The sequence below is a fragment of the Scyliorhinus torazame genome, chromosome 22 (assembly GCF_047496885.1).
Source record: "Scyliorhinus torazame isolate Kashiwa2021f chromosome 22, sScyTor2.1, whole genome shotgun sequence".
NCBI classification, from domain to species: domain Eukaryota; kingdom Metazoa; phylum Chordata; class Chondrichthyes; order Carcharhiniformes; family Scyliorhinidae; genus Scyliorhinus; species Scyliorhinus torazame.
The window spans coordinates 46,982,674-47,007,379 of record NC_092728.1 but is presented as its reverse complement, the minus strand read 5'-3'; the positions used below and the strand labels follow the sequence as shown (position 1 = coordinate 47,007,379).

General features: G+C 44.4%; 1 protein-coding gene across 6 annotated transcripts in view; it reads left to right on the top strand.

Moving 5' to 3' along the window:
* The window catches only part of prpf4 (pre-mRNA splicing tri-snRNP complex factor PRPF4), a 65,918-nt gene that overhangs the window by 37,323 nt on the left and 3,889 nt on the right, over nucleotides 1-24,706 (top strand). For all 6 annotated transcript variants that reach the window (XM_072488168.1, XM_072488167.1, XM_072488166.1 and 3 more), the window contains 4 exons: nucleotides 9,144-9,267; nucleotides 14,190-14,279; nucleotides 14,873-14,995; nucleotides 19,900-20,007. In XM_072488168.1, coding sequence (XP_072344269.1) covers nucleotides 9,144-9,267; nucleotides 14,190-14,279; nucleotides 14,873-14,995; nucleotides 19,900-20,007 — 445 coding nt within the window. The remainder of the gene's footprint in view (nucleotides 1-9,143; nucleotides 9,268-14,189; nucleotides 14,280-14,872; nucleotides 14,996-19,899; nucleotides 20,008-24,706) is intronic.

Sequence of the window (24,706 nt, the reverse complement as noted above, 5' to 3'; positions counted from 1 at the left end):
GCCGCATTTGGAGTATTGCGTGCAATTCTAGTCGCTGCATTATAGGAAGGATGTGGAAGCATTGGAAAGGGTGCAGAGGAGATTTACCAGAATGTTGCCTGGTATGGAGGGAAGATCTTGTGAGGAAAGGTTGAGGGACTTGAGGCTGTTTTCGTTAGAGAGAAGAAGGTTAAGAGGTGACTTAATTGAGGCATACAAGATGATCAGAGGATTGGATAGTGAGAGCCTTCTTCCTCTGATGGTGATGTCTAGCACGAGGGGACATAGCTTTAAATTGAGGGGAAATAGATATAGGACAGATGTCAGAGGTAGGTTCTTTACTCAGAGAGTAGTAAGGGCGTGGAATGCCCTGCCTGCAACAGTAGTGGACTCGCCAACACTAAAGGCATTCAAATGGTCATTGGATAGACATATGGACGATAAAGGAATAGTGTAGATGGACTTTAGAGTGGTTTCGCAGGTTGGCGCAACATCGAGGACCGAAGGGCCTGTACTGCACTGTTATGTTCTATTAACACATACAGTCCCTCTCCCAGGTGTGTAGGTGTTTGAAGGAGATTACAGATATCGGGAGTGGCGAACCCATGGAGCGATTTGAAAACGAAGATGAGAATTTATAAGTCCAATGTTACTTGACTGGGAGCCAGTGTAAGACACGGGTGAGAGTGGAACAGGACTTGCTGCACATTAAGACGTTGTAGCAGATTTTGGCTATTTCAAACTTAGTTGCTAGAATAAAAATATCACGTATTCTCCCTTTCCACTGCAGTGTTAATGTAAGCCTACTTGTGACAATAATAAAGATTATTATTATCCTATATGTTTACTTGAGTCTCCATTTAAAACCCATTTTATCAGGTTTACCCAGCTCATTCAGTTGTTTCTGATCTTCCCCTTCTCATTCCCTTGCCCCTCCTAGATTGGTATCAATGGTAAATAGCCCATGTTGCGTTTCTGAATCCAGGTCATTTATCTAACCACTTAGTACCTCCCCACCCAACCTGAGATAATTCATCTAATTGTACACAGTTTTTTGCCCTTTAAGTGGTTAGTCTTTCCTGTTGAATTTTGCCAATGACATTTTAAAGTCTGGGATGCATCACATTCTAGGGCTGACCATAGTCCACTTGAACTCTCTGCCGGAGGAGGTGGTGGAAGCAGGGACGATAGTGACGTTTAAGGGACATCTTAACAAATACATGAATAGGATGGGAATAGAGGGATACGGACCCCGGAAGTGCAGAAGATTTTAGTTTGGACAGGCAGCATGGTCGGCACAGGCTTGGAGGGCCAAAGGGCCTATTTCTGTGCTGTACTTTTTTTTTTAAATAGATGATGTTGGAACAGAGTCTTTCTCTTCTGAATCTATTTTAGCTGCTGTTACTTAGGTTATTATTGTACAAATAAAACCATGGGTTCTCCTGATCAATTCCAGTATCTTAACACTGGGTGAAAATAAGACTAATAGGTGGCTGCCTATCGATGTAGTTGCTTATAGGGGGGTTGGTTAGCTGAGTTGGCTGGATGGCTGATTTGTGATGCGGAGCGATGCCAACAGCATGGGTTCAATTTCTATACCGGTTGAGGTTATCCATGAAGGCCCCGCTTTCTCAACCTTGCCCCTCATCTGAGATGTGCTGACCCTCAGGTTAAACCACCACCAGTCAGCTTTCTCTCAAAGGGGAGAGCAGCCTATGGCCTGCTGGAACTAAGGCAACTTTCATCTAAGTTCAGTTACTTGTATCTCTTTTGTTATCTTTCAGGAGGAGCCCTGTGCAACAAATGTGCTTTATACTCTCCTCAGCACCAATAAGTGGGCAGAACTGTGTTCCACCCGTTCAATCATACCCTACCCTAACCATTCCAATCCCATCCAACAGTAGATTGGGATAGAGTTACACTTTTATGGCTATTTTTGCAGCCTTGTTGGCTTCATTGGCAGAAGTAACATAGTTCAGCCATTCTTGATGCTGCTTTTAATTCATCCGTTTAGCAGCACACACACAGTTGTGAACAGTCCCCTTTTGATTTGGTTCCCTTTGGGTTCTTTATTTACAAACTGGGTAACCCTCCTAGCCACTAGTTCAGGAACAAATGAGCAATTGCTTTAGATTCAGCATTTTCCATCCATTTTGTCCATTCTTGACATCAATGGCTCTGTCTGTGTTAGGATACCGGACCGGACCCCAACTTTTGTTGGGATACTGGACGAGAACCCCAAACAAGTGTTTTAAATTTGTAAAATTATGAGAAAGGATACTTCACCCCAGGAGAAATGACTCTGATCAATAGGTATCTTTTATGTTAAAACAAACTTTAATTTCAACACAGAATTAACCACATTAACACAAAAGAAATAGCTTTACAATTATCAGTTAAACCGTTCTTAAATAAAAGGGAAAAGCTTGAACTTTTTATCTGCATCTGCTTCTAATTCCAGTTAAGCAACCCAATACAGTTCAAATACCACTTATAAACAAAGTTAACAAAACAAATTACTTGCTTAGCTGTGTAGACCTTTAGAGGGACCTTTAGAGCAGATCCAGTACGCCTTTGCTCAAGCGAACACCAACAAGGGGCTGGTTTAGCACAGTGGGCTAAGACAGCTGGCTTGTAATGCAGAACAAGACCAGCAGCACCGGTTCAATTCCCGTTCCAGCCTCCCCGAACAGGCGCTGGAATGTGGTGACTAGGGGCTTTTCACAGTAACTTCATTGAAGCCTACTTGTGACAATAAGTGATTATTATTCTATTATTATTTGGCAAAACTGCTGTTTAACTTTAAATCTTATAACAGACTGCAAAATGACAGACAGACATGGTTCCTTCCATTGTTACATCATCTGTATCCAATAAAGTTCCATGACCTGCTTAGCAAGGACGAAATACAACTCACTCATAAATTATCTACACTCCAGGGAATCTCCAGTAATCAAAACACTATTCCATTAGCCCTTTATCTGTAGCCAATTAAGTGGTTGGAATGAATTATTACCTTCCCTTTTATGTCCCTTTAATTACAGCTTTAGAAGACTCCCTGTCTGTATTTATTTTAAACAACAGTTTTTAATAACATTACTACCTCAAATATGAAGTATAATATATAACAATTTCTATATTCATCACAGTGTGGGACACAGTGGCCCTCTTCTTTTATTTTAAATTTGTTTTTATTCAAAAATTTTCAATAACTTTTACAAACCACTACAAAAAGCAAAACAACAAAAAGAAAACGTAGCAATAAAACAGAAAACAACTTAACCATTTAACAATTTAACAAAACAAGATGGTGTATCTGCCCTTTACAAACGCAACCCATCTACCACCGAAACCACCCTCCCACTCCCCTCTCTCTTCCCTCCCCCCTTCTGGTTTGCTGCTGCTGCCCTCCACCTAACGTTCCGCGAGAAAGTCAAGGAACGGTTGCCACCGCCCCTGGAGAACCCCTGCAAGGACCCTCGCAAGGCAAACTTTATCCTCTCCAACCTGAGAAATCCCGCCATGTCACTGACCCAAGCCTCTACGCTTGGGGGTTTTGCGTCCCTCCACATTAACAAGAGCCTTCTCCGGGCTACCAAGGAGGCAAAGGCCAGAATTCCGGCCTCTTTCGACTCCTGCACTCCCGGATCGTCTGATACCCCAAATATCGCTATCCCCCAGCTCGGTTTTACCCGAGTACCCAAGACCTTGGACATAGCCTTTGCGAAGCCTTTCCAAAATCCTGTAAGTGCCGGTCATGCCCAGAACATATGGACATGATTTGCTGGGCTCCCTGAGCACCTCACACACCTGTTCTCCACCCCAAAGAACTTACTCATTCTCGCCACTGTCCTATGCGCCCGGTGTACCACCTTAAACTGAATCAGGCTAAGCCTAGCGCAAGATGAGGAGGAATTGACCCTGCTCAGGGCGTCAGCCCACAGGCCCTCATCCAGCTCCTCACCCAGCTCCTCCTCCCATTTGCCCTTCAACTTCTCCATCGAGGCCTTCTCAGCCTCCTGCAGCTCCTGATATATTTCCGATATCTTGCCATTCCCTACCCACACGCCCGAGACCACCCTGTCCTGTATCCTCCGGAAAGGCAGCAGCGGGAATTCCCCCACCTGCTTTTTCACGAACGTCCGAACCTGCATGTACCTAAAGGTCTTCCCCAGGGGTAGCCCAAATTTCTCCTCCAGCGCCCTCAGACTAGCAAAAGTCCCATCAATGAACAAATCCCCCATCCTTTTGATACCCACCGTGTGCCAACTTAGGAACCCCCCGTCTATTCTACTCTGAACAAACCTGTGATTGTTCCGTATCGGGGCCCTGACTGAAGCCCTTGCCTCCCCCCTGTGCCGTCTCCACTGCCCCCAGATCCACAATGTCGCCGCCACCCGCGTCAGCTAAAGCGGCAATGGTGCCGTTATCAGTGCCCCCAAGCTAGTATCTTTACAAGACCCCGCTTCCAACCGTTTCCATGCCGCCCCCTCTCCCTCCATTACCCATTTCCGAATCATGGATATATTCGCTGCCCAGTAATGGCTGCAAAAGTTTGGCAGCGCCACCCCCCCCCCCCCCCCCCCCCCCCTTCCGACTGCGCTCCAAGAACAGTCTCTTAACACGCGGGGTCCTGTTTGCCCACACAAATCCCGAAATAATCCTATTTACCCGCTTGAAAACGGACTTGGGGATTAGAATGGGAAGGCATTGGAAGACGAACAAGAACCTGGGAAGGACCGTCATCTTTACGGGCTGCACCCTGCCCGCCAGGGAAAGCGGCAGCATGCCCCATCTCTTAAAAGTCCTCCTCCATCTGATCCACCAGCCGCGCTAAATTGAGCTTGTGCAGGACCCCCCCAGCTCTTAACCACCTGAATTCCCAAGTAGCGAAAGCTCCTCTCCACCATCTTAAGCGGTAGCTCTCCCAGTCTTTTTTCCTGGCCCCTCGCATGTATCACAAAAAGCTCGCTTTTTCTCCAACATTCAGTTTATCCCCTGAAAAGTCTCCAAAATCCCAAAGAATCTGCATGACCTCCCCCATCCCCTCCACCGGATCCGGAATGTACAGGAGCAGGTCATCCGCATACAGTGAAACACGATGCTCCCCCCGAACCAACCCCCTCCAGTTTCTGGACTCCCTCAACGCCATGGCCAGCGGCTCGATCGCCAGGGCAAACAGCAGGGGGCATCCCTGCCTCGTCCCTCGATGTAATCTAAAGTACCCCGACCGCAGCCGGTTCGTCAACACACTCGCTACCGGGGCCTGATACAACAATTTGACCCACCCTATAAATTCCTCTCCAATCCCAAATCTGCCTAACACTTCCCACAGGTACTCTCACTCCACCCGATCGAAGGTCTTCTCCGCGTCCATTGCCGCTACCACTTCTGCATCCCCCCCCCTTCCGAGGGCATCATGATCACATTCAGGAGCCTCTGCACATTCGTATTCAACTGCCTGCCTCTCTCAAACCCCATCTGATCCTGATTGATCACTCCCGGGACACAGTCCTCAATCCTAGTCGCCAAAATCTTGGCCAACAGCTTGGCATCCACATTAAGGAGCGAAATCGGCCTATAGGAGCCACATTGCAACTGGTCCTTATCTCGCTTGAGGATATCGTCGAGGGAAGGGTTCCCTTTTCCTTAGCCTCATTAAAAGTCCTCAACAACAGCGGACCCAGCAGCTCCGAGAATTTCCTATAAAACTCTATGGGATACCCATCCGGTCCCGGAGCCTTGCCCGCCTACTTACCCCCTAACCCCTTAACAAGTTCCTCCATCTCAATGGGGGCCCCCAATCCCTCTACTGGCCCCTCCTCCACCTGTGGAAACCTCAGTTGGTCCAGGAACTGCCTCATCCTCCACCCCCCCCGCTCCCCCCCTTCCGGGGGTTCTGACTCGTACAATTTGCCATAAAAGTCCTTGAAGACCTCGTTAATCCTTGCCGAGCTCAGCACCGTGTTAGCCCCCCTATCTCTAATTCCCCCAATCTCCCCGGCCGCCTCTCTCTTCCGCAGCTGATGCGCCAGCATCCTACTTGCCTTCTCCCCATACTTGTACACTGCTCCCTGTACCTTCCTCAACTAAACCTCAGCCTTCCCCGTGGTAAGCAAGTCAAACTCCGCCTGCAGGCTCCAGCGCTCCTTCAACAACCCTTCCTCGGGGGATTCCGCATACCTCCTGTCCACCCTAAGTATCTCCCCCACCAATCTCTCCCTCTCCATCCTATCCCTCTTCTCTCTGTGGGCCCTGACTGAAATTAACTCCCCTCTGACAACTACCTTCAGCGCCTCCCAGACCACACTCACCGAAACCTCCCCATTATCATTGGTCTCCACATAGCTTTGGATACACCTCCGAACCCGCCCACAGAAAAAATCAATCCGCGAGTACGCCTTGTGCACATGGGAGAAGAAGGAAAACTCCTTCGCCCTTGGCCTGGCAAATCTCCACGGATCCACCCCCCCCCCCACAATCTGGTCCATGAACCCCCTCAGAACCTTGGCCGCTGACGGCCTCTTACCCAATCTCGACCTACACCGATCCAGGGCCGGGCCCAGGGCTGTGTTAAAGTCGTCGTTTCCCCCCCCCATTACCAAACTGCATGACTCCAGATCCGGAATCCTACTCAACATCCGCTTCATGAACCCTGCATCGTCCCAGTTCGGAGCATACACATTCACTAACACCAGCCGGGCTCCCTACAACCTGCCACTCACCATGACATATCGACCCCCTTTACCCACCACAATACCCGCCGCCTCAAATGCTACCCGCTTGCTCACCAAAATTGCCCCCCCCCCCCCAGTTCTACGCATCCATACCCGAGTGGAAAACCTGCCCCACCCATCCTTCCCTCAGCCTGGTTTGATCCGCGGGCGATCTTCAGGTGTGTTTCTTGTAGCATGGCTACACCTGCCTTTAGCCCCTTTAAGTGCAAAAACACATGGGTCCTCTTGACCGGCCCATTCAGGCCTCTCGCGTTCCACGTGATCAGCCTGGTCGGGTGGCTACCCTCCGCCGACTAGCCATCTCCCTTTTTAGGCCAGCCACGTGCCCGCGCCTCCCGCACCCTCCAGCCCCCCCAGGCGGAGGCTCCCCACCCCGACTCTCCCCATTAACATTGATTTCCCCGCAGTCAGCACAGCAGCATCCCAGCCCCCCCCCTCCCCCCCCGTCAAGCATCCGCTTAACCCCCCTATCCCTCTCCCCCCCCCCCCCCCCCCCATTGCACTCCCGTAAGTCAGCTGACTCATGCTGACCCCAGCCGCTCCCGCCTCCAACCCCCTGAGGGTTCCGCTTAAAAATCTCTCTTCCCCTTCCCCCCCCCCCCCCCCCAAGTGAGGTAGAGAGAATCTCTCTCTTTCTCTCCCCCCCCCCCCCCCCCCACACACACCCTGTGTGAACAGAGAAAGAAAAACAAAACAAAGTACCGTATACTCAAACCCCCAGCTTCAGGTGCCACCCCCACCATTTCACGGGTAAACACGCGCTCCCTGTCTGGGCCGACCCCACCTCCTGTGACGCAGCTCTTCCAAAGCCTCGAGGGCCCAGGGCAAAAGGGCCACAAAAACACAAGAAACCACAGGGGAAACCCCAACATAACACCGCCCCCCCCCCCCCCCCCCCCCCCCCACCCCAACCAACAACCCCCACAACATACTGCAGTCCATTAACTCGAGTCCAGTTTCTCATTCTTGATGAAAGTCCCGCCTCGTCCGGCGTGTCGAAATAGTGGTGCCGGTCCTGATATGTAACCCCCAGCCTCGCTGGTTGTAACAGCCTGAACTTCACCCCCTTTCCGTGGAGGGCCGCCTTGGCCCGGTTGAATGCCGCACGCTTCTTGGCCAGCTCTGCACTCCAGTCCTGATAAATACGGATCTCGGTGTTTTCCCACCTGCTGCTCCGCTCCTTCTTCGCCCATCGCAGGACACACTCCTTGTTGTTGAAGCGGTGGCACCTTACCACTATAGCTCTCGTCGGCTCGTTCGCCCTCGGCCTCCTTGCCAGGACTCTGTGCACCCCATCTAGCTCCAGGGGCCGCGGGAAAGCCCCCGCGCCCATCAGCGTACGTACCCAGCATCCAACGACTCCACGCCTTCAGGGAGATCCAGAATCCGCAGGTTCTGCCTCCTTGACCTATTCTCCAGCTGCTCCTGCCATTTTTTGTGCAGCGCCTCGTGCGCCTCCACTCTAACCGCCAGGCCCAGAATCTCATCCCCATTATCAGAGGCCTTCTGCTGCACCTCCTTGATCACCGTCCCCTGCCTCTTCTGGGTCTCCACCAACCTTTCAATCGACGTCTTCATAGGGGCCAGCATCTCCGCCTTTAAATCCGCAAAGCAGTTTCTTAAAAACTCCTGCTGCTCCCGTGACCACTGGGCCCACGCTGCCTGATCCCCGCCATCCGCCATCTTGCTTTTTTGTGCCCGTTCTCCTCTCTTCTCCAAAGCCGCTTTTTTGACCGACCCACTCCTGGTCCATTCCACACAGCGCTGGAGGACCCTCACTGTTTCCTTCCCACACCGGGAATCATCGTCAAAGTGCCTCTGGAGCACCTTAAAAGGGCCCAAAAGTCCGTTATTAGTGGGAGCTGCCGACCGTGCAACCTACCTAGGCATAGCCGCAACCGGAAGTCCACAGTGGCCCTCTTCTACCTCAGTGGTCACACTTGCCCTGTGAGTAGGGAAAGTATGTTTTGCCAGCTGTTTGGCAATGGAGGGCATCATGTCGAAGCTCTGATTCTGTCTACAGCCCATAGTCTCTGACACACTTTCCAGTTGAGGTTGCTGTGCAGTAGCCAGGAGTATAATTATTGTTTGGTCTGTTTACCCATGGTTAGGAATGGTTAGGGTGTGATGGAATGGGTGGAGTACAATTCTTCTGCCCACTTATTAGTGCTAAGGAGGCTATAAAACATATTCATTGCATAGGGTTCCTGAAGGGTAACAAAAGTTACTGAGTCAAGCTCAGAGAACCTATGAACTCTGCTGTAGGTAAATGGAGCTGGTCCTGATCCAGAGAGCTAAGGACTGGATGGGTACAACTGGGCCACGACTAGGTACTCTAAACTATTCTCTGACTAGACAGTGCTTGCTCAGGTGCTTCAAGAAACCTGGAGTTAAGGCAATTGCTAACTGTGTTTTCTGTTTCGTCAGGTCACAGTACAAATGTGGGTGCCATTGTATTTCATCCCCAGGCCACCATCTCGCTCGATGAGAAGGACTGCAACATGGCATCATGTGCAGCTGACGGCTCGGTGAAGCTCTGGAACCTGGAAAGGTTTGTAAAGATTGTAGGGGAAAACCTGCATTGAGAGTTGTGGTGAGGAGTAATGGGGTCTGGGGCAAGTGTGGTGAATTTGAAATGCCCTTTGAAGCACAAAGCGCAGTTCACAACCTGTTGAATTTAAAACGTTCCTCCTCATCTTAGTCCTAAATCATAGATTATCATAGAATTTACAGTGCAGAAGGCCAACCCTTTGTTCTGAGACTGTGACCCTGTGGTCTAGATTTCCCACCCAGAGGGAACACGTACTCCATCAAGCCCCTAAAGAAAGGGAAATTGTGTTTGACAAATTTGTTTGGACCTTTTTGAAGATGTAACTAATAAGATGGATGAAGGGTATCTACTGGCTGTAGTCTAATTGGATTTTTTTAAAAACATTTCATAAAGAGTCTATTATACAAAATTAAAACTCCAGGAATTGGGAAGGGTATCTTAGCATGGATTAGGATTGGTTAATGAACAGTGAACAGGTATAAATGGGATATTTCCAGTTGACAGGCTATAACTAGCAGGGTACTGCATGGATCAAGTACTTTGGCCTCAGCTATTTACAACCTACCATATATCAATTCGGTAGCTGAGAGGACTTGGGAGTGTACAATATCCAAGTTTGCTGACAACACAAAGTAAGGTTGAAAGGTAACTAGTGAGGAGGATACCAAGTGACTGCAGAGGGATAGAGACTTGTTGGATGAGTGGGGAAGAACTTGACAGATGGAATACAATGCAGCAAAGTATGAGTTTATTCACTTTGATAGAATTTGTTTATTAAAAATGGGGTACTTTTTGAATGGTGAGAGACTGGAAAATGTTTGCAATCAGAGAAACCGAGGTGTTCTTGTATATGAATCACAGAAAATTAACATGCAGGTACAACAACACAGGTTGTTCTCCCACAAGTCCCGAAAGACTTGCTGTTAGGTAATTTGGACATTCTGAATTCTCCCTCCGTATACCCAAACAGGTGCCAGAATGTGGCGGCTAAGGGCTTTTCACAGTAACTTCATTGCAGTGTTAATGTAAGCCTACTTGTGACAATACAAATTATTATTAGTATTAACAAGCAAGTGATGAGTTTTTCCATTTTCTGTCTAAGTACTGAATTTAAAAATTATACTGCATCAATTCTTAAAGGTCCCAAATAAATCAATGAAGCAATTAGTAAATCAATAAACCTGTAATCTATCAGCCTCCTTACCTGAGGAAGGAAATACTTGCCCTAGACAGAATGCAATGTAGGTTTACTAGACTGGGATAAGGGGATTGGCCTATTGGAGAGATTGAGTAGACTAGGCATATATTCCCTGGAGTTTAGAAGAATAAGCAGTGATCCAGTTGAAATTGACATTGTGTATTTATGTATGTCCTATGTTTTTTTTAATGTTTGGAATGATCTGTCTGGACTGGATGCAGAACAATACTTTTCACTGTACTCGGTACACATGACGATAAGACAAATCCAATCCAAATATATAACATTCTTAAGGGGCTTGACAGTGTTTTCTCTGACTGGGGAATCTAGAACATGGGGTCATAATCTTGGAACAAAAGGGTCGGCCATTTGGGGCTAAGACGAGGAGAAACTTTCTTTCACAGGGTTGTGAATCTTTAGGATTCTCCACCCCAGCAAGCTGTAGATGTTGTCATTAAGTATATTGTGGACAGAATCAATGTCCCCAGAGGTTTGGCCTAGGCCTCTGGATTACTAGTCCAGTGACATTACCATTATGCTACCATCTTCCCGTTTGGATAGTTCAAACTATGCTATCATTTCCCTTATGGGGAAATCTTATGCTAAAGTTAATTTTTGGGTCCCTACGTTTTGTGATAGGAAATAGCAGCTGTTTAGTCTAGTCTCTAAACTGGTTACTGGATCTGATCAGGACTCAATGTCTCTGGGTACACAAACACACCCAATTGGAATTGAGTACAACACAAATTCTGCTGCTTGTCTGTCATAACAGCCTAATTCAGGTGAAAGCCATATTAATGAACACTATTTTATAAATGTCATTTTTTGAAACAACATCTGTAACACAGCTAATACTCAAGGTTAAATGTTGAGATTTTTTTTTTAAATTCCAGCATTTTGTTACTGATCCCTAAATGCCCTTGAAATGTTTCAGAGGGCATTTAAAAGTCAACCATATTGCTATGGATCTGGAGACTCGAGTATATTGGCCAGGCGAGCCATAACTGATAAGGAATACAGATTTCCTTCCCATAACAGACATCAGTTAACCAGATGGTTTTTACAGCCGTCCATGATAGCTTCATAGTCACCATCACTGAGATTAGCTTTTAATTCCAGAAACAAGAACAGAGGACGCTGGAAAAAAACTCAGCCTTGCTATCAGGAGTGGAATGGAGAGTTTTCCCAGCATCCTCTGTTCTTGTTTCAAATTCCAGCATCCGCAGTATTTTGCTTATTTTAATTTCAGATTTTCTGTTATTGAATTCAAATTCCACTAGCTGCCATGGTGGGATTCAAACTAATGTCTGCAAGGGCATAACTAACCCGGTGACATTACCATTACTCCACTATCTCCCATTCTGTCTTCATTCTGTATTCCTGCTGACTTGAGTCTAGGACTTCAGTCCAGTGTCTCAGCCTCCCCTGAGTTTTGCCTAATGACAGTATTTGTGAGCTATGATCAGTGTGAAACACCACTGTGTGGCTTGGCAGTTCACAATTTGCATACAATATGACATTGACGTTTCACTTTTCCTCTGCATTGGGCTGCAGAGAACCCCCCTCCTTGGGATGCTCAACATTACATATCCCTCCCCCACCTTCTCTAATTCGTTCAGCTTCCTTCCCCCACCCAGGATGCTCAGCCAGCACCCCCTCCCCCTCAGTGCTCACTTTCTCCCTCTGGGAGTGCCTGTGTTGAGTAGCAATTGGTCTTTGCTACCTTATTTCTTCAGTCGTAGTCAACTTGTCCGAGTTTAACTAAGCTTGCAATTACATGATTTATCATCTCCATTAAGTTACTCTTGTTTCCCTGTGTTCGCAGACTAAGCTATCAGCTCCACTTGTGGCGCACTTTAACGGTTTTGCTTCTTTTCCGTCAAACCTTTAACATTTTTTTCCCTCCAATGTTTACTTTTGCTAATCTCCCTGCTTTTTGTAAACTTTTTAGTTTATTTTTGAAAAAATGTTTAGAGTTACCCAATTATTTTTTTCCAATTAAGGGCCAATTTAGCGTGGCCAATTCATCTATTTTGCACATCTTTTGGGTTGTGGGGATGAGACCCACGCAGACACGGGGAGAATGTGCAAAATCCATATGGATAGTGACCCGGGGTCAGGATCGAACCTGAGTCCTCGGCGCCGTGAGGCAGCAGTGCTAACCACTATGCCACCTTTGCTTTTTGTAGAATTGATTTTTAACGGCCTGTCCTTTCCAAAAGCACTTGCTTGTGAACTTCCATATCTTCGTGGAAACAAATTGGGACCGGCAAAGAATTATGTATAGTAGATAAATTTGTATTAATTTTCACGAAGGAAAACCTATTAATGGAACCAAAAGATTGGTGACACGATCAATTCTTTGACATATGGAATCATTCCAAGGTGCCAGTCAGCTCCACATGAGTTTGGAAATATAATTACATGATATCTGCTAAGCCGGTGTGAAGGTTCTGGCACCAGCTGGTTCACAGTGCTTCCGGGTCCCATTGCACATTACTGAGTTTCTGGTCCACAAACCTGAAAAACCATGCTCAGACCCAGCCCAGCGGTCACTATCTCTGGTGATTGTTGGGGACACCAAGGTGTACAGGTCCTCTGTCTGTGTTTCAGTTTTGCACATGTGGCGAGTGAGCTCTGTACGTTTCAGAATGCTTGCAGTGTGGTTTGGAAGGCCAGCTTTCCTTTGAAAATCTGGACAGCTTTGTGATTTAGGAAGGGGGGGAGGTGGGGTTGTAATATCTCAAGCCCCCATTGTTTGTGTCTCATTTCCCACAGTCACTTGGACTCCATTTGTTTAGCTATTGTATATAATCACTTGATAAATGGGTTAAAGTGATTGAGGGCCTTGCTGCAAAACTAAGATATAAACCATCTGTTGGTGCTTCCTTTGACAGACTCAATATAGCATACAACATTATCCCCTCCCCATCGGCTGCAGTTAAATTAAAGCTATGTTTAATATTGCAATGGCGGCAGTCTGAAGTGCTCAAGAATGGTGCTGGTGAACTGATATTCAGTGAAGACATGTATAGGAAACTGTCAGACTGTGGGTCAGTTATTGTAAATTATATTATGACATTGTACTGTCAGAGCTGGGTAACACTTCACTCTTGAATCTGACATTGGAGTCAAAGAGCTCCCATTACATTTGAATTTGTTGATTCCAGCTTTGTGGAATGCAGGACTTTGTTGAGGGTTTCTGGTCCCCAAGCAGATTGATCTGTTTACACAAAGCACATACCATTGACAAGCCTTGGCTCAGTGGTAGCACTCACTCGCCTCATGAATCTGAAGGCTGCAGACCAGAAAATTGATCACATAATACAGGCTGACTCTCCGGTATATCCTGGGGGCTATTATACCGACAGAGATGTTTTCTTCCAGATTACACATTCAACTGAGCCCTTGTCTGCCCTCTTGAGTGAGTGTCAATAACCCACGGCATATTTTAAAGAAGAGGAAGCACGTTCTCCCAGTGTCCTGGCCAATTTTTATTTCTCAACCAACAACTAAAACAGATTATCTAGTCAGTTATTTCATTTCTGTTTGTGTGCAAATTTTCTACCTTGTTTCCACATTACAACAGTGACTACACTTCAAATTGACTGTAACATGCCTAGAGGCATCCTGAGGTCACAAAATGTGCTATGTAAGAATATAATTCTTTATTTGAAGTGCACACCCTATGTTTCTGAGCTGTCAATGCATTGATCTTTTGCAGTGATGAACCAGTCGCTGACATTGAAGGGCACACAATGCGAGTTGCTCGAGTGGCATGGCATCCATCAGGCAGATTTCTGGGCACCACATGGTAAATTATGGCAATTGTAAATGTTTCTCGAGTTAATGAGAAATATAACTGTTACATTAAATTTGAATAAGTAAAAATAAAATTTGTTTTCTGACGTGCTGTGGTTGCAAAAATTCAAATACATAGTGTTCGGCTTTTGTCACGTACAGTACATCTCCAAGTTGCTCTCTTCTCACTGTTTTGTTTCATACACTCACTGATGGTGTGAACACTCCAAGTGTGTCTCGTACTCTACTATGTCTCAAACATTCACTGGAAATGTGTACACTCTGCAGTGTTCTTTCATTAGTATTTCTCCCCTCTCCCCTTTCTACAAATGTATGCACTTTGTGTCCGTGTATCTGCACCCTGCTGTGCCACGTGAACGCTTTTTCTAGTTCCTGTGTTGACATAATTAAAGGTAAGATGTAGTTTTTGTGGCAACGTGACTGGAGGTAAGACGTAGTTTACAGATGAGTAACATTCACCTTGGTTACAGATGGTTGCAGATAAAATTCAATTTCTATGATAACAGTTTGTCACTGGGAAGATACAATTTCCATTGTAAAAGATGTTTCTATGGTGACATTTCGACTGCTGTTTCTGCTCTTTAGTTATGACCACTCCTGGCGACTGTGGGATCTGGAAGCTCAAGAAGAAATCCTCCATCAGGAAGGCCATAGCAAGGGTGTTTACGACATTGCCTTCCATCGTGATGGCTCTCTGGTGGGAACTGGGTGAGTCTGGACACATTTTGTGTATATTCAGGAATGAATCTCTCAAATCAGCAGCAACTGAAAATCCAAAATAATCTCTCTACAGTTGCTCTGTTAAATTCTATTAACGACAGGACCGGAGCTGCAAGTTCTCATCGTGTGCACGTTTTATGCATTGGCAACATTTTGCAGCAATAAAGCCCAGGTGTATCACTCATTCCTTCAACTACTATGTGGAAGAAATTATTTTGCTTGCAGATATGGAAAGGCACACTGCAAATTCAGTCTGGAACTGTCCGTTTGAAAACCATTGGCTCTTTCTCGGAGCTGTATTGATCAGATGATCCTCCCCACGACGGATATATGTAGGAGGTTCATTGTGTACTATGCCTCAGCATCTCACTATCCGTTTCCACTGGCCAGCAAGTTCAACCTCACTCTTGGAATCGATTATTTGCACAATTTAAAATCTCAATCTTTTAGATTGATCAACATAAAGTTTCAGTATCTGGTGTCTAATTCAGTAATAAAAATTAAAAAATCTTGACAATACTCAGCAGGTTGGTCAGCATCTTTCAAGAGGTAAACAGTAGGTTAGTATACAGACAGTAAAATTATCTCGCACCTTTATGTCTACATTGAAAAGGTTGGCCAGTGTTTTCTTTCTATTACCGCTGATGGTCATATTGTGCATCTCCAGCTTCATCTCTTTCTTGATCTCTATAATTTCACCCCGGCTGTCCTTCAGCCTGGATACTGCCTGTGCGGTCGGCTGGCAAAGTGCTTTCCTCAAGATCCTGTCTGCTTGATTTGTTTTGTGACTTTGGTGGATGCTGGCACTGGTTTCAACTTCTCCATATGATATTAAAATGTGTCTTTTTGACGTCACGTTAAGTTGGGGGGGGGGGCTGGCCTTGTTCCAAGATTAAAAGCAGGGAGCCATGAATGTGCTGAAAGATACGAGGTTAGGATGGTGTCCCTCGTTCCATTGTTTTTAAAAAAATTGCCACTTTTCAGTTTGTTCGAACATTTGGAGAAAGACTCAAGTATCTGTTATGGTGATGTTCCCTCTTAATTTTTTTTTGGTTCAGTACAGCCAATCCATTTAAGTGTGTGTATGCTTTAATTGTTTTTGTGCAGCTGTGCACAAGCAATAACTTTGAGGTAACATTGGTACAGATATTCCAATCTCCTAAAGGGAGATTCTACCCAAGTTGAACGTCCTGAAAGAAGATGGTTATCCATATAATGTCATAATGTGGTGCAATCCATGGATTTCAGGATGGTTCCAGTTACAGTGAGGGAGGTTTAATTCACCTGTCTAATTCACCTCACCTTAATTTGTATATTGACGAGGCTCTTAAAAATTCCCCATTCCAGTTGTTTCTTCAGCTCCACTACTCTTCCTAGAAATTTCTTCCATATGTTAAAGATGAAAAGAATTGCATTTATATAGCAAAAGCAAATTACTGCGGTTGCTGGAATCTGAAACAAAACCGGAAAATGCTGGACAATCTCGGCAGATCTGACAGCATCTGTGGAGAAAACAGAGCTAACGTTTCGAGTCTGGATGACTCTTGTCAGTATTTTGACAAAGCAACTTGCTCAGTTGCTTTGACAAAGAGTCAACTAACAAAGACTTGACAAAGACTCTAATCGTTGGCTCTGTATTCTCTCCACAGATGCTGGCAGACCTGCCAAGGTTGTCCTGCATTTTCTGTTTGTGTTGTATTGATATAGTGTCTTTCATGTTAATCAGGTGTCTTTACAGCTAATTTAATACTTTTGAAATGAGATGACACTTATATTGTTGGAACTGCGGCAGCCAATTTACTCACCGCTCTGACAAACAGCGTTGTGATCATGACTAGATAACCTATTTGAGTGATTGAGGCACACAAAATTAGGAGGGGTCTTGACAGAGTGGCTAGGAAAGACCTATTTTTCCCTTAGCAGATAAGTCAATACCAGCAGGCATAGATTTGAAATAAGTAGTTGGAAGATTAGAGGGGTTGAGGGGAGTTCTTTTTCACCATGAGGATGGTGGGGGTCTGGAACTCACTGTTGAAAGCCTCGCCCCTGTTGACCTGAGCAAGTGAGTTGTTTCCTTGGACTACTGTCAGTCGTATGACATAGCAACTTGCTCAGTTGCTTCAAAAAGTTGTAAACGATCAACCACTGGTCGGACATATTAGGGAAAAAATAGCGGTTTTAGCAAACCAGTGTTCTAAAGAGTGAAGGGTATAGTAGCAGACCAAAGGAGGACATAGAGAGGTCGGTAATATGGACAGATACATGACAGCATGATTAAATTTAATGCAGAGAAGTGTGAAATGATGCATTTTTGGGAGGAAAGACTGGAGAGGCAAGATAAACTAAATGGTATAATTATATATAGGATGCAAGAGCAGGAACCGGAGAAGGTTCACATACACAACCTTAAAACGTAGCAGGACAAATTCTAAAACTGTTAAAAGCATACCAGATAAAAGCATACTTTATAAGCTGCAGTTTTGATTCAAATGCAAGGAAATTGTGCTAAAAGCTTTAAAAATCGCAGGTTAGGTCGCAACTGGAGTGTTGTGTCCAATTCTAAACACTACCCCTCTGGGAAGTTTGTAAGGCTCATGGGAGGGTACAGAGAGAAAGCACCAGGATGATATAGCTAGGTTAATAGAAGAAACTATTGATCATCCAGGGGCTGGTTTTGCACAGGGCTAAAGAGCTGGCTTTTAAAGCAGACCTAGGCAGGCCAGCAGCGCGGGTTCAATTCCCGTAACAGCCTCCCTGAACAGGGATTGCTGGAATTGGCGACTAGGGGCTTTTCACAGTAACTTCATTTGAAGCCTACTTGTGACAAGCGATTTTCACTTTTTTTTCATCTATCTGCACCAGCGAGAGGGTGGGTAACCATGAAATGCAGATTTAAGATCGGGAAATAATAATTTAATTTACCACCGTGAATTGTTATGATCGGCAACATACTGCCTGAAAGGGTTGGGTAAGAAAATAGCTTTCAAAAGACATTTTTATTTTACATCACCATTTTTATTGTTAGGATACTGGACCAGACCCCTATTTATTTATTTATTTATTTTTAAAACTCATTTTATTCAAACTTGTATCAAAAGTAGGTTACAGCAAATAAACACCCAGGGAAACATTCTTCCCAACAATCAACTATACAGTTTGTACAGATTTTTCTCCTCCCCCCCCCCCCCCCCCCCCCTGCGATGAACAGCTCCTCAAACACGGTCACAAACACCCATCACCTTTTCTCAAACTCCCCTGCTGTGCCCCTTAACTCATACTTTATCCTCTCTAACCGCAAGAAGTCATACAGGTCACCCAACCATGCTGCTACCCCCTGGTGGCAAAGCCGACCCAGACCCCAATTTATGTTAGGAAACCGGGTGGGAAACCCCAACAATTTGTAAATTGTAAAACTGTGAGGAAAGGATACTTCACCCCAGGAGTGATCCACTAACAAATAGGGATCTTTTAGAATCAATCAAACATTATTTTTTACAAAGCATTAACCACATTAACGTGACAGAAAATGTTCTACAATTAAAAGTTAAACAGTTCTTATCTGCCTCAAGAGTGCTGAGGACCCGGCTTCGATCCTGGCCCCGGGTCACTGTCTGTGCGGAGTTTGCACATTCTCTCCATGTCTGCGTGGGTCTCACCCCCACAATCCAAAGGTGTGGAGGGTAGGGCATTGTCCCTTAATTGGAAAAATAAAATAAAAAGAACAGTTCTTGAAGAAAAGGAAAAACTTTAACTTATGCCCGACAATATTCCAACCAAGCAACCCCAGTATAGTTCAAATGTCACTTATAAATAAAGTAAACAAAACTGGTCTACTTTACGGTCCTCTATGTAGAGACTTGGAGAAGGACCCTTTAAAGAGCAGATCCAGTACACTTCTGTCTTGTCAGACCCTTCTGCTCAACCTAACAGCATTTGGCAAAACTGCAAACTACAGACAGAGCTGGCTCCTCCCATTAATTACATCATATGTGCCCCAGTAAGTTCCATGGCCTGCTTAGCTAGGACTAAATACAATCCCTCTGATTATCTATTACCCAGAGATCCATCCAAATGATAAACACTATTCCATTAGCCCTTCATCTGTAACCAAGTAAATGGTTGGAATGAATGATTAGCCTGCCCTTACAACACCTTAATTACAGCTTTAGCAGACACACAGTCTGGGTACTGGTACTTTAACCTAGGTTCTTTAATCATATACATGTGGAAGGCAGTGGCATAGTGGTATTTCCACGCGACTAGAAATCCAGAGACCCATGAGTCATTCTCTGGGGATCTCGGTTTGAATCCCGCCATGGCAGATGGTGAAATTTGGATTCAAGAAAAAAATATGGAATTAAAAGTCTAAAGGTGACCATGAAACCATTGCTGTAACAACCCATCTGGTTTACTAATGTCCTTTAGGGAAGGAAATCTGTCATCCTTACCTGGTCTGGCCTACATGTGACTCCAAATCACCGTATGGCCAAGGGGAAAGATCAAGACTACATTGAAGAAATTGGTCTGTTTGGGGGAATTAAGGAATTATCAAAGCAACCTGATAACTAACAGCAGTGCGAAAGTGTTCAATTTCTAACATGTAGACTCAAATCCCACTTCCAGCCTAAATAGATACCTTGGATACCATTGGGAGAATTCCAGCAGTATTAACAATGTTGATGTCCCATCTCCTGAGCTTAGAGAAGGGAAGATGAGGTGTCATCATTGATGATCGGACTAAGCAGAATAAGCAGTCTCAAGACCAACCTCAGAAGGACAATGATGGAAAAATTAAGGAGATGACTGAATTTGGTTGGCCTTGCTCGAGTTGACCTAATCTTTGAACTTTTTTTTTCCTGTGTCTAATGCTGATTGTTTCTCCCCCTGACCAGTGGCCTGGATGCCTTTGGGCGGCTGTGGGATTTACGGACTGGTCGATGCATCATGTTCCTGGAGGGACACTTGAAGGAGATCTATGGGGTCTGCTTCTCTCCCAATGGGTAAGACAAGTGTATATGAAGTTTACGAAAGCCTTTGACAAGGTATTGCATGGGAGATGACTGGAGAAGAATGTGGTTATGGAACTAGGGGAAGAGTAGCAAACTTGATTAAAACTCTGGCTATACTGGTGAAAGCAAAGAGTTAAGGGCAGTTTTTCCAGATTGATTGCTGGTGTCTGTTAGACGTTTTAGTTGCTGTGAAATGAGGAGTCTAAAGTTCTTGTTCCTTTTCACCAAACAACATTTATTTCACTTCCACAGCCTCTGCACAAAACTCTTAACAACACACCACCCCCCAGAGGCCACCTGAAGCCCCTTTACATATCAGTGTCAATTAATGGATACTTAACATAAATGAGACAACTAATTGCAATGTCTCTTAACCCATTACTTAACAGTCTCCCCTTCCTTTGAGAAAAATAATAATAATTAGGTGAAAACAAAATTTCAAGAAACTGTTTTTTTGTTTTTTGTTTGGACGAGAAAAAAAAAGTCACCGAAACAAGCGCCCTTCATTAACAATATCCAAAAGTTTCTGTGAACAGTCTGACAGTTGATAGCTCCTGTCGACCCATTTAATTTTTGTTATTTCCCCTCTGTCCAACTTGCTTCTGCTTCAAACTTGCGATGTCTATCCGTAACCTCTTTTCATTGACACTTTTGTCGAGTGCACATTTTCCCACAGGGATTTATTGTCCATGTGACAGTCAATAGGTTTATTACCCAAATCCCCTAATCCCAAAATTTCTGTCAATATCATACTTGTATAAAAAGCCATATCCACCGCCTCTACAAGGCTTAAGGTCTCAGCAGCCAAAGTGCTTTTTACCACTCTCCTTATTTTCTTTGTTTCCCACACAAGTGGGCAACATTTACCATTGTTCCCCAAAAGGAAAATTATAAAACCTGCGCTTGAAACCCCATCACATAAATTTGCGTAGGACGCATCACTATAAACTGAGTTTCAAGTGCTTACGGTCACCTAAAACCAGGAACTTCAAAACATACTCCTGCATTTTTAGTTTGGCCAACACTTTATTTGCTCTTATTATGTCTTCCACTTTGGGATCATTCATTTTTGTACTCCACTCTAAGACATCAAAACTCACGTCCGGTCTAGTCTGTCTACCTAACCAGTTCAGTTGCCCACTTAAACTTCGCAGTTGCTCTTTTTCTATCTTTGAAACCATTGCGTCTTTTTGTGAAACTCGGCCACGACTAATTGCTATTGGGGTGATGCTTTCCAAATAAGATTGCTGACGTAAAGTTGCCCCTAACTTAGTCTGTCCAATTTCTAGTCCAATATATTTAAATGCACCGGAAGCCTGACTTCCAACCCTTAATTCTTTCCTCAAACCAGAGATTACAATAGCTTCAAAATCACGAGTCCCACCCCACAAAAATTCACCGACATGCATCATAAAAATGCCAGAAAGATTTCCTTTATAGTGCCAGTAAAACATTGCAGGATCTGCTTTCAACTGGCAACAGCCTAACTTTAACAAAACTGACCTTACCGAAAAATACCAGACTCTAGATGCATCATTTAATCCATATACACATTTGTTCAACTTCCAGAGTACCCCTTCTGTGTTAGCTGCTTCTTTAGGAGGACGGAGAAAAATGTCTCTCTGGAGCTGATGCCCCTGCAAAAAGGCAGCTTTTATATCTATAGATTTGCATTCCCATGCTTTTGTGGCTAATAGAGCCAAGAAGATCTTTAAAATAACCTTTCCTGCTGTAGGTGAATCTACCCTTAAATCCTGATCTTCTAAGTTTTCTTCAAATCCCCTTGCCACGAGCCTGGCCTTTGCCTTATAAGTTCCATCCGGAAGAACCTTTTCCGTGCAAATCCATCTGTGGGATAGTGCTTTTGTCCCCTATCCGGTACTTCCGTGTATACCCCAAATTCACTCCAACTATGCAATTCTTGCTGTTTAGCTTCTTTAATAACTTTTTCATCTAATTTATTTGAAGCCACAAAAATTTCACATGCATGTGGGCTTCTACTCCTATTAGTATTCATAGTCTTACTCATGTTCCGAGATCTTGATAAACTACGTCCCCTCTCCCGCCTGGTATCTCGTTCTGTACTGCTACTGCTTGATCTTTCCCTTCTGCTGTGGGATGTCCTTTCAATAGTTTAGGGATATGTGTGAAAACATGAATATCAGAGTTATGAATACGGCTGCAGAAAGCCCATTTAGTGATGGTGTCTGTGAAAGAAATCACGCTGTCATCGATGACATGCTTCGGAAAATTTTGGCAGATCAACCAAATTGTAGGCTAAATTCAGCATTCAAAGAGTCCAGGTAACATTTTAACCAGTCAATTCCACACACAGTAGATGTGCAGCCACTGTCCAATACAGCACAGTTGAAGGATTCTGCAACCAACACCCTCATTACCGGCGTAAAACTGCTTGTCAATAGGACAATGCCTTCTTTCTGGTCACTATCTTTTTCCTCTTCTGGCTCTTCCGTGTCATGTGTCACTTCAAACGCTCTATTATAACGAGTTGGACAGTTGAAAGCATAATAGTATTGAGAGTCACATCGATTTATCATGCCCTGTGCATTTCTGGGGTTCATCTTCCTATTGTATGTTCTAACTGGGTTTCTGTCTTCATAATTTCCTTGTCTCGGCCTCCGTCTATAGTCTTGAGCCCTGTTCGTAGCCATACGATTTCGCCATCCTGTTACTAGTGTATCTTCCATATTCTGCCTTATTGCAGGCTGACCTATTTGGGTCATCAGAGCCATCGGAATCGAATGTTTCCCCAGAAACTTTTGTAAAGCTTTTGTCATCTGTTCGAATAAGGTATCCTTATCAGTAAACTGAGCTCCTGTCAAAACTAGGAGCCTATCCATGTTGCTCACTCTAGCACAGTCAAGTAATTTAAAGGCCAACACAGACTGTGGAAATTCCAAATTGTGTTTCTGCAGCCTTTTATATAGTCTGCCAAATTCCATTATATAGTCTTCCATGGAGATATCCTCCATTTTCCGGAACTTATCAAAATCTGACCATGCTTCATACGCACTTAACAAGTCATCTTTCTTATAAATCTTATCCATATAATGTAATAAAGTCTCCAGACCGTCTTCTGAGTCTAACTCTTCCAATTCCAGCTCAGAAAGCACTTTGTTTCGGATTTCACTGCCATATGGTAAAGAAAGAGCCAATGCCATACCTTGTTTTCTCTTTCCCAAAGCAGTTACTTTAGTCCACATAACTACTGCACTTCTCCATTGGTCGTACGATTCCCTTTCAGAAAATAAGGGGGGATAGTCATATCCAGCCATCTTTATCCTGGGTTCAGCCATGTATCTTTTTTTTTCTTTCTGACTCCTTGGTTTGATCAGGAAAAGTTGTATCTTTCAAACTTTCACATTTGCACAGCACCCATCCTCTGCTACCATTGTTAAGACGTTTTAGTTGCTGTGAAACGAAGAGTCTAAAGTTCTTGTTCCTTTTAACCAAACACCATTTATTTCACTTCCACAGCCTCTGCACAAAACTCTTAACAACACACCACCTCCCAGAGGCCACCTGAAGCCCCTTTACATATCAGTGTCAATTAATGGATACTTAACATAAATGAGACAACTAATTGCAATGTCTCTTAACCCATTACTTAACAGTGTCCCTTAGGATTCAGCTCTGAGATCACTTGTTTTTATTGCACAATAGTGATTTGTATTGAGATATGATGCTGAAATGTTCAGATCATACCAAATTAGAAGGTGTAGTTAGTCCACATGCCAACCAGTCTTTTTCCCAGCAGTATAAATTGTTGCTCCCTTTGAAATTTGACATTCCTGTGTCTGATTTGATGAGTGCAAGATGAAAAGATTCAACAGCATGTCTTTTTTTTTGTTGAAACAATACTGTAGTTAATTCCTTAAAAGGCAAAAGGGATTTTGATGAGATTGGGGGAAATGGGCTAAAGAGTGATAGCTGGAATTCTGTGTTGTTAAGTGTGAAATTATGCATTCTAGTTAATATTCTGAATGGGAATAGGCTGAATGCTGAGGAAGAACAGAAGTATTTGGGGAACAGACCCACAGGGCATTAAAGGCAGCATCTCGGATTGATAATGCTGTGAAAACAAAACAAAAGGAATTCTAGATATTCAACAGGAAAGAGAATAGATAATAATGGTCCAGTATAAAATCTTAATTAATTCTCAGACTACTATGTGCAACATTGGACTTCACACAAGAGGAAGGCTATTGAGGCCTTAAAAGGGGTCGAGTGCAGATTAGTAGGATTTTGTAGCAGTGAATACAAATACCAAGAAAGACTTAAAAAAGGGGGAGTCTTTTCTTAGATCAATGCAGGCTGTAGATTGTTATGGTAGAAATGTTTGAAGTTATAAAAGGATCAGGGTGGTGCAGTGATTAGCACTGCTGCCTATGGCGCTGAGGACCCGGGTTCAATCCCGGCATGGTTCACGGTCAGTATTTAATATAGAGATGATTCACAGACAATGAAAGACACAGTGGCAAATTGTGACAAATTTTGTAACCATGGATGAGTGTGTGTAAATTCCATGGTGCTCAGTAAATCACAGGTCCTGCTGTTCTCCCTATGACGTGGACCAGCTTTGCTATTCATGTAATGTTTATACTGGACTCTGCTGGTTGCAATGAACTTTGTACAAACTGTTCTTTATTCAGCAAAATGGTTGGGTGCA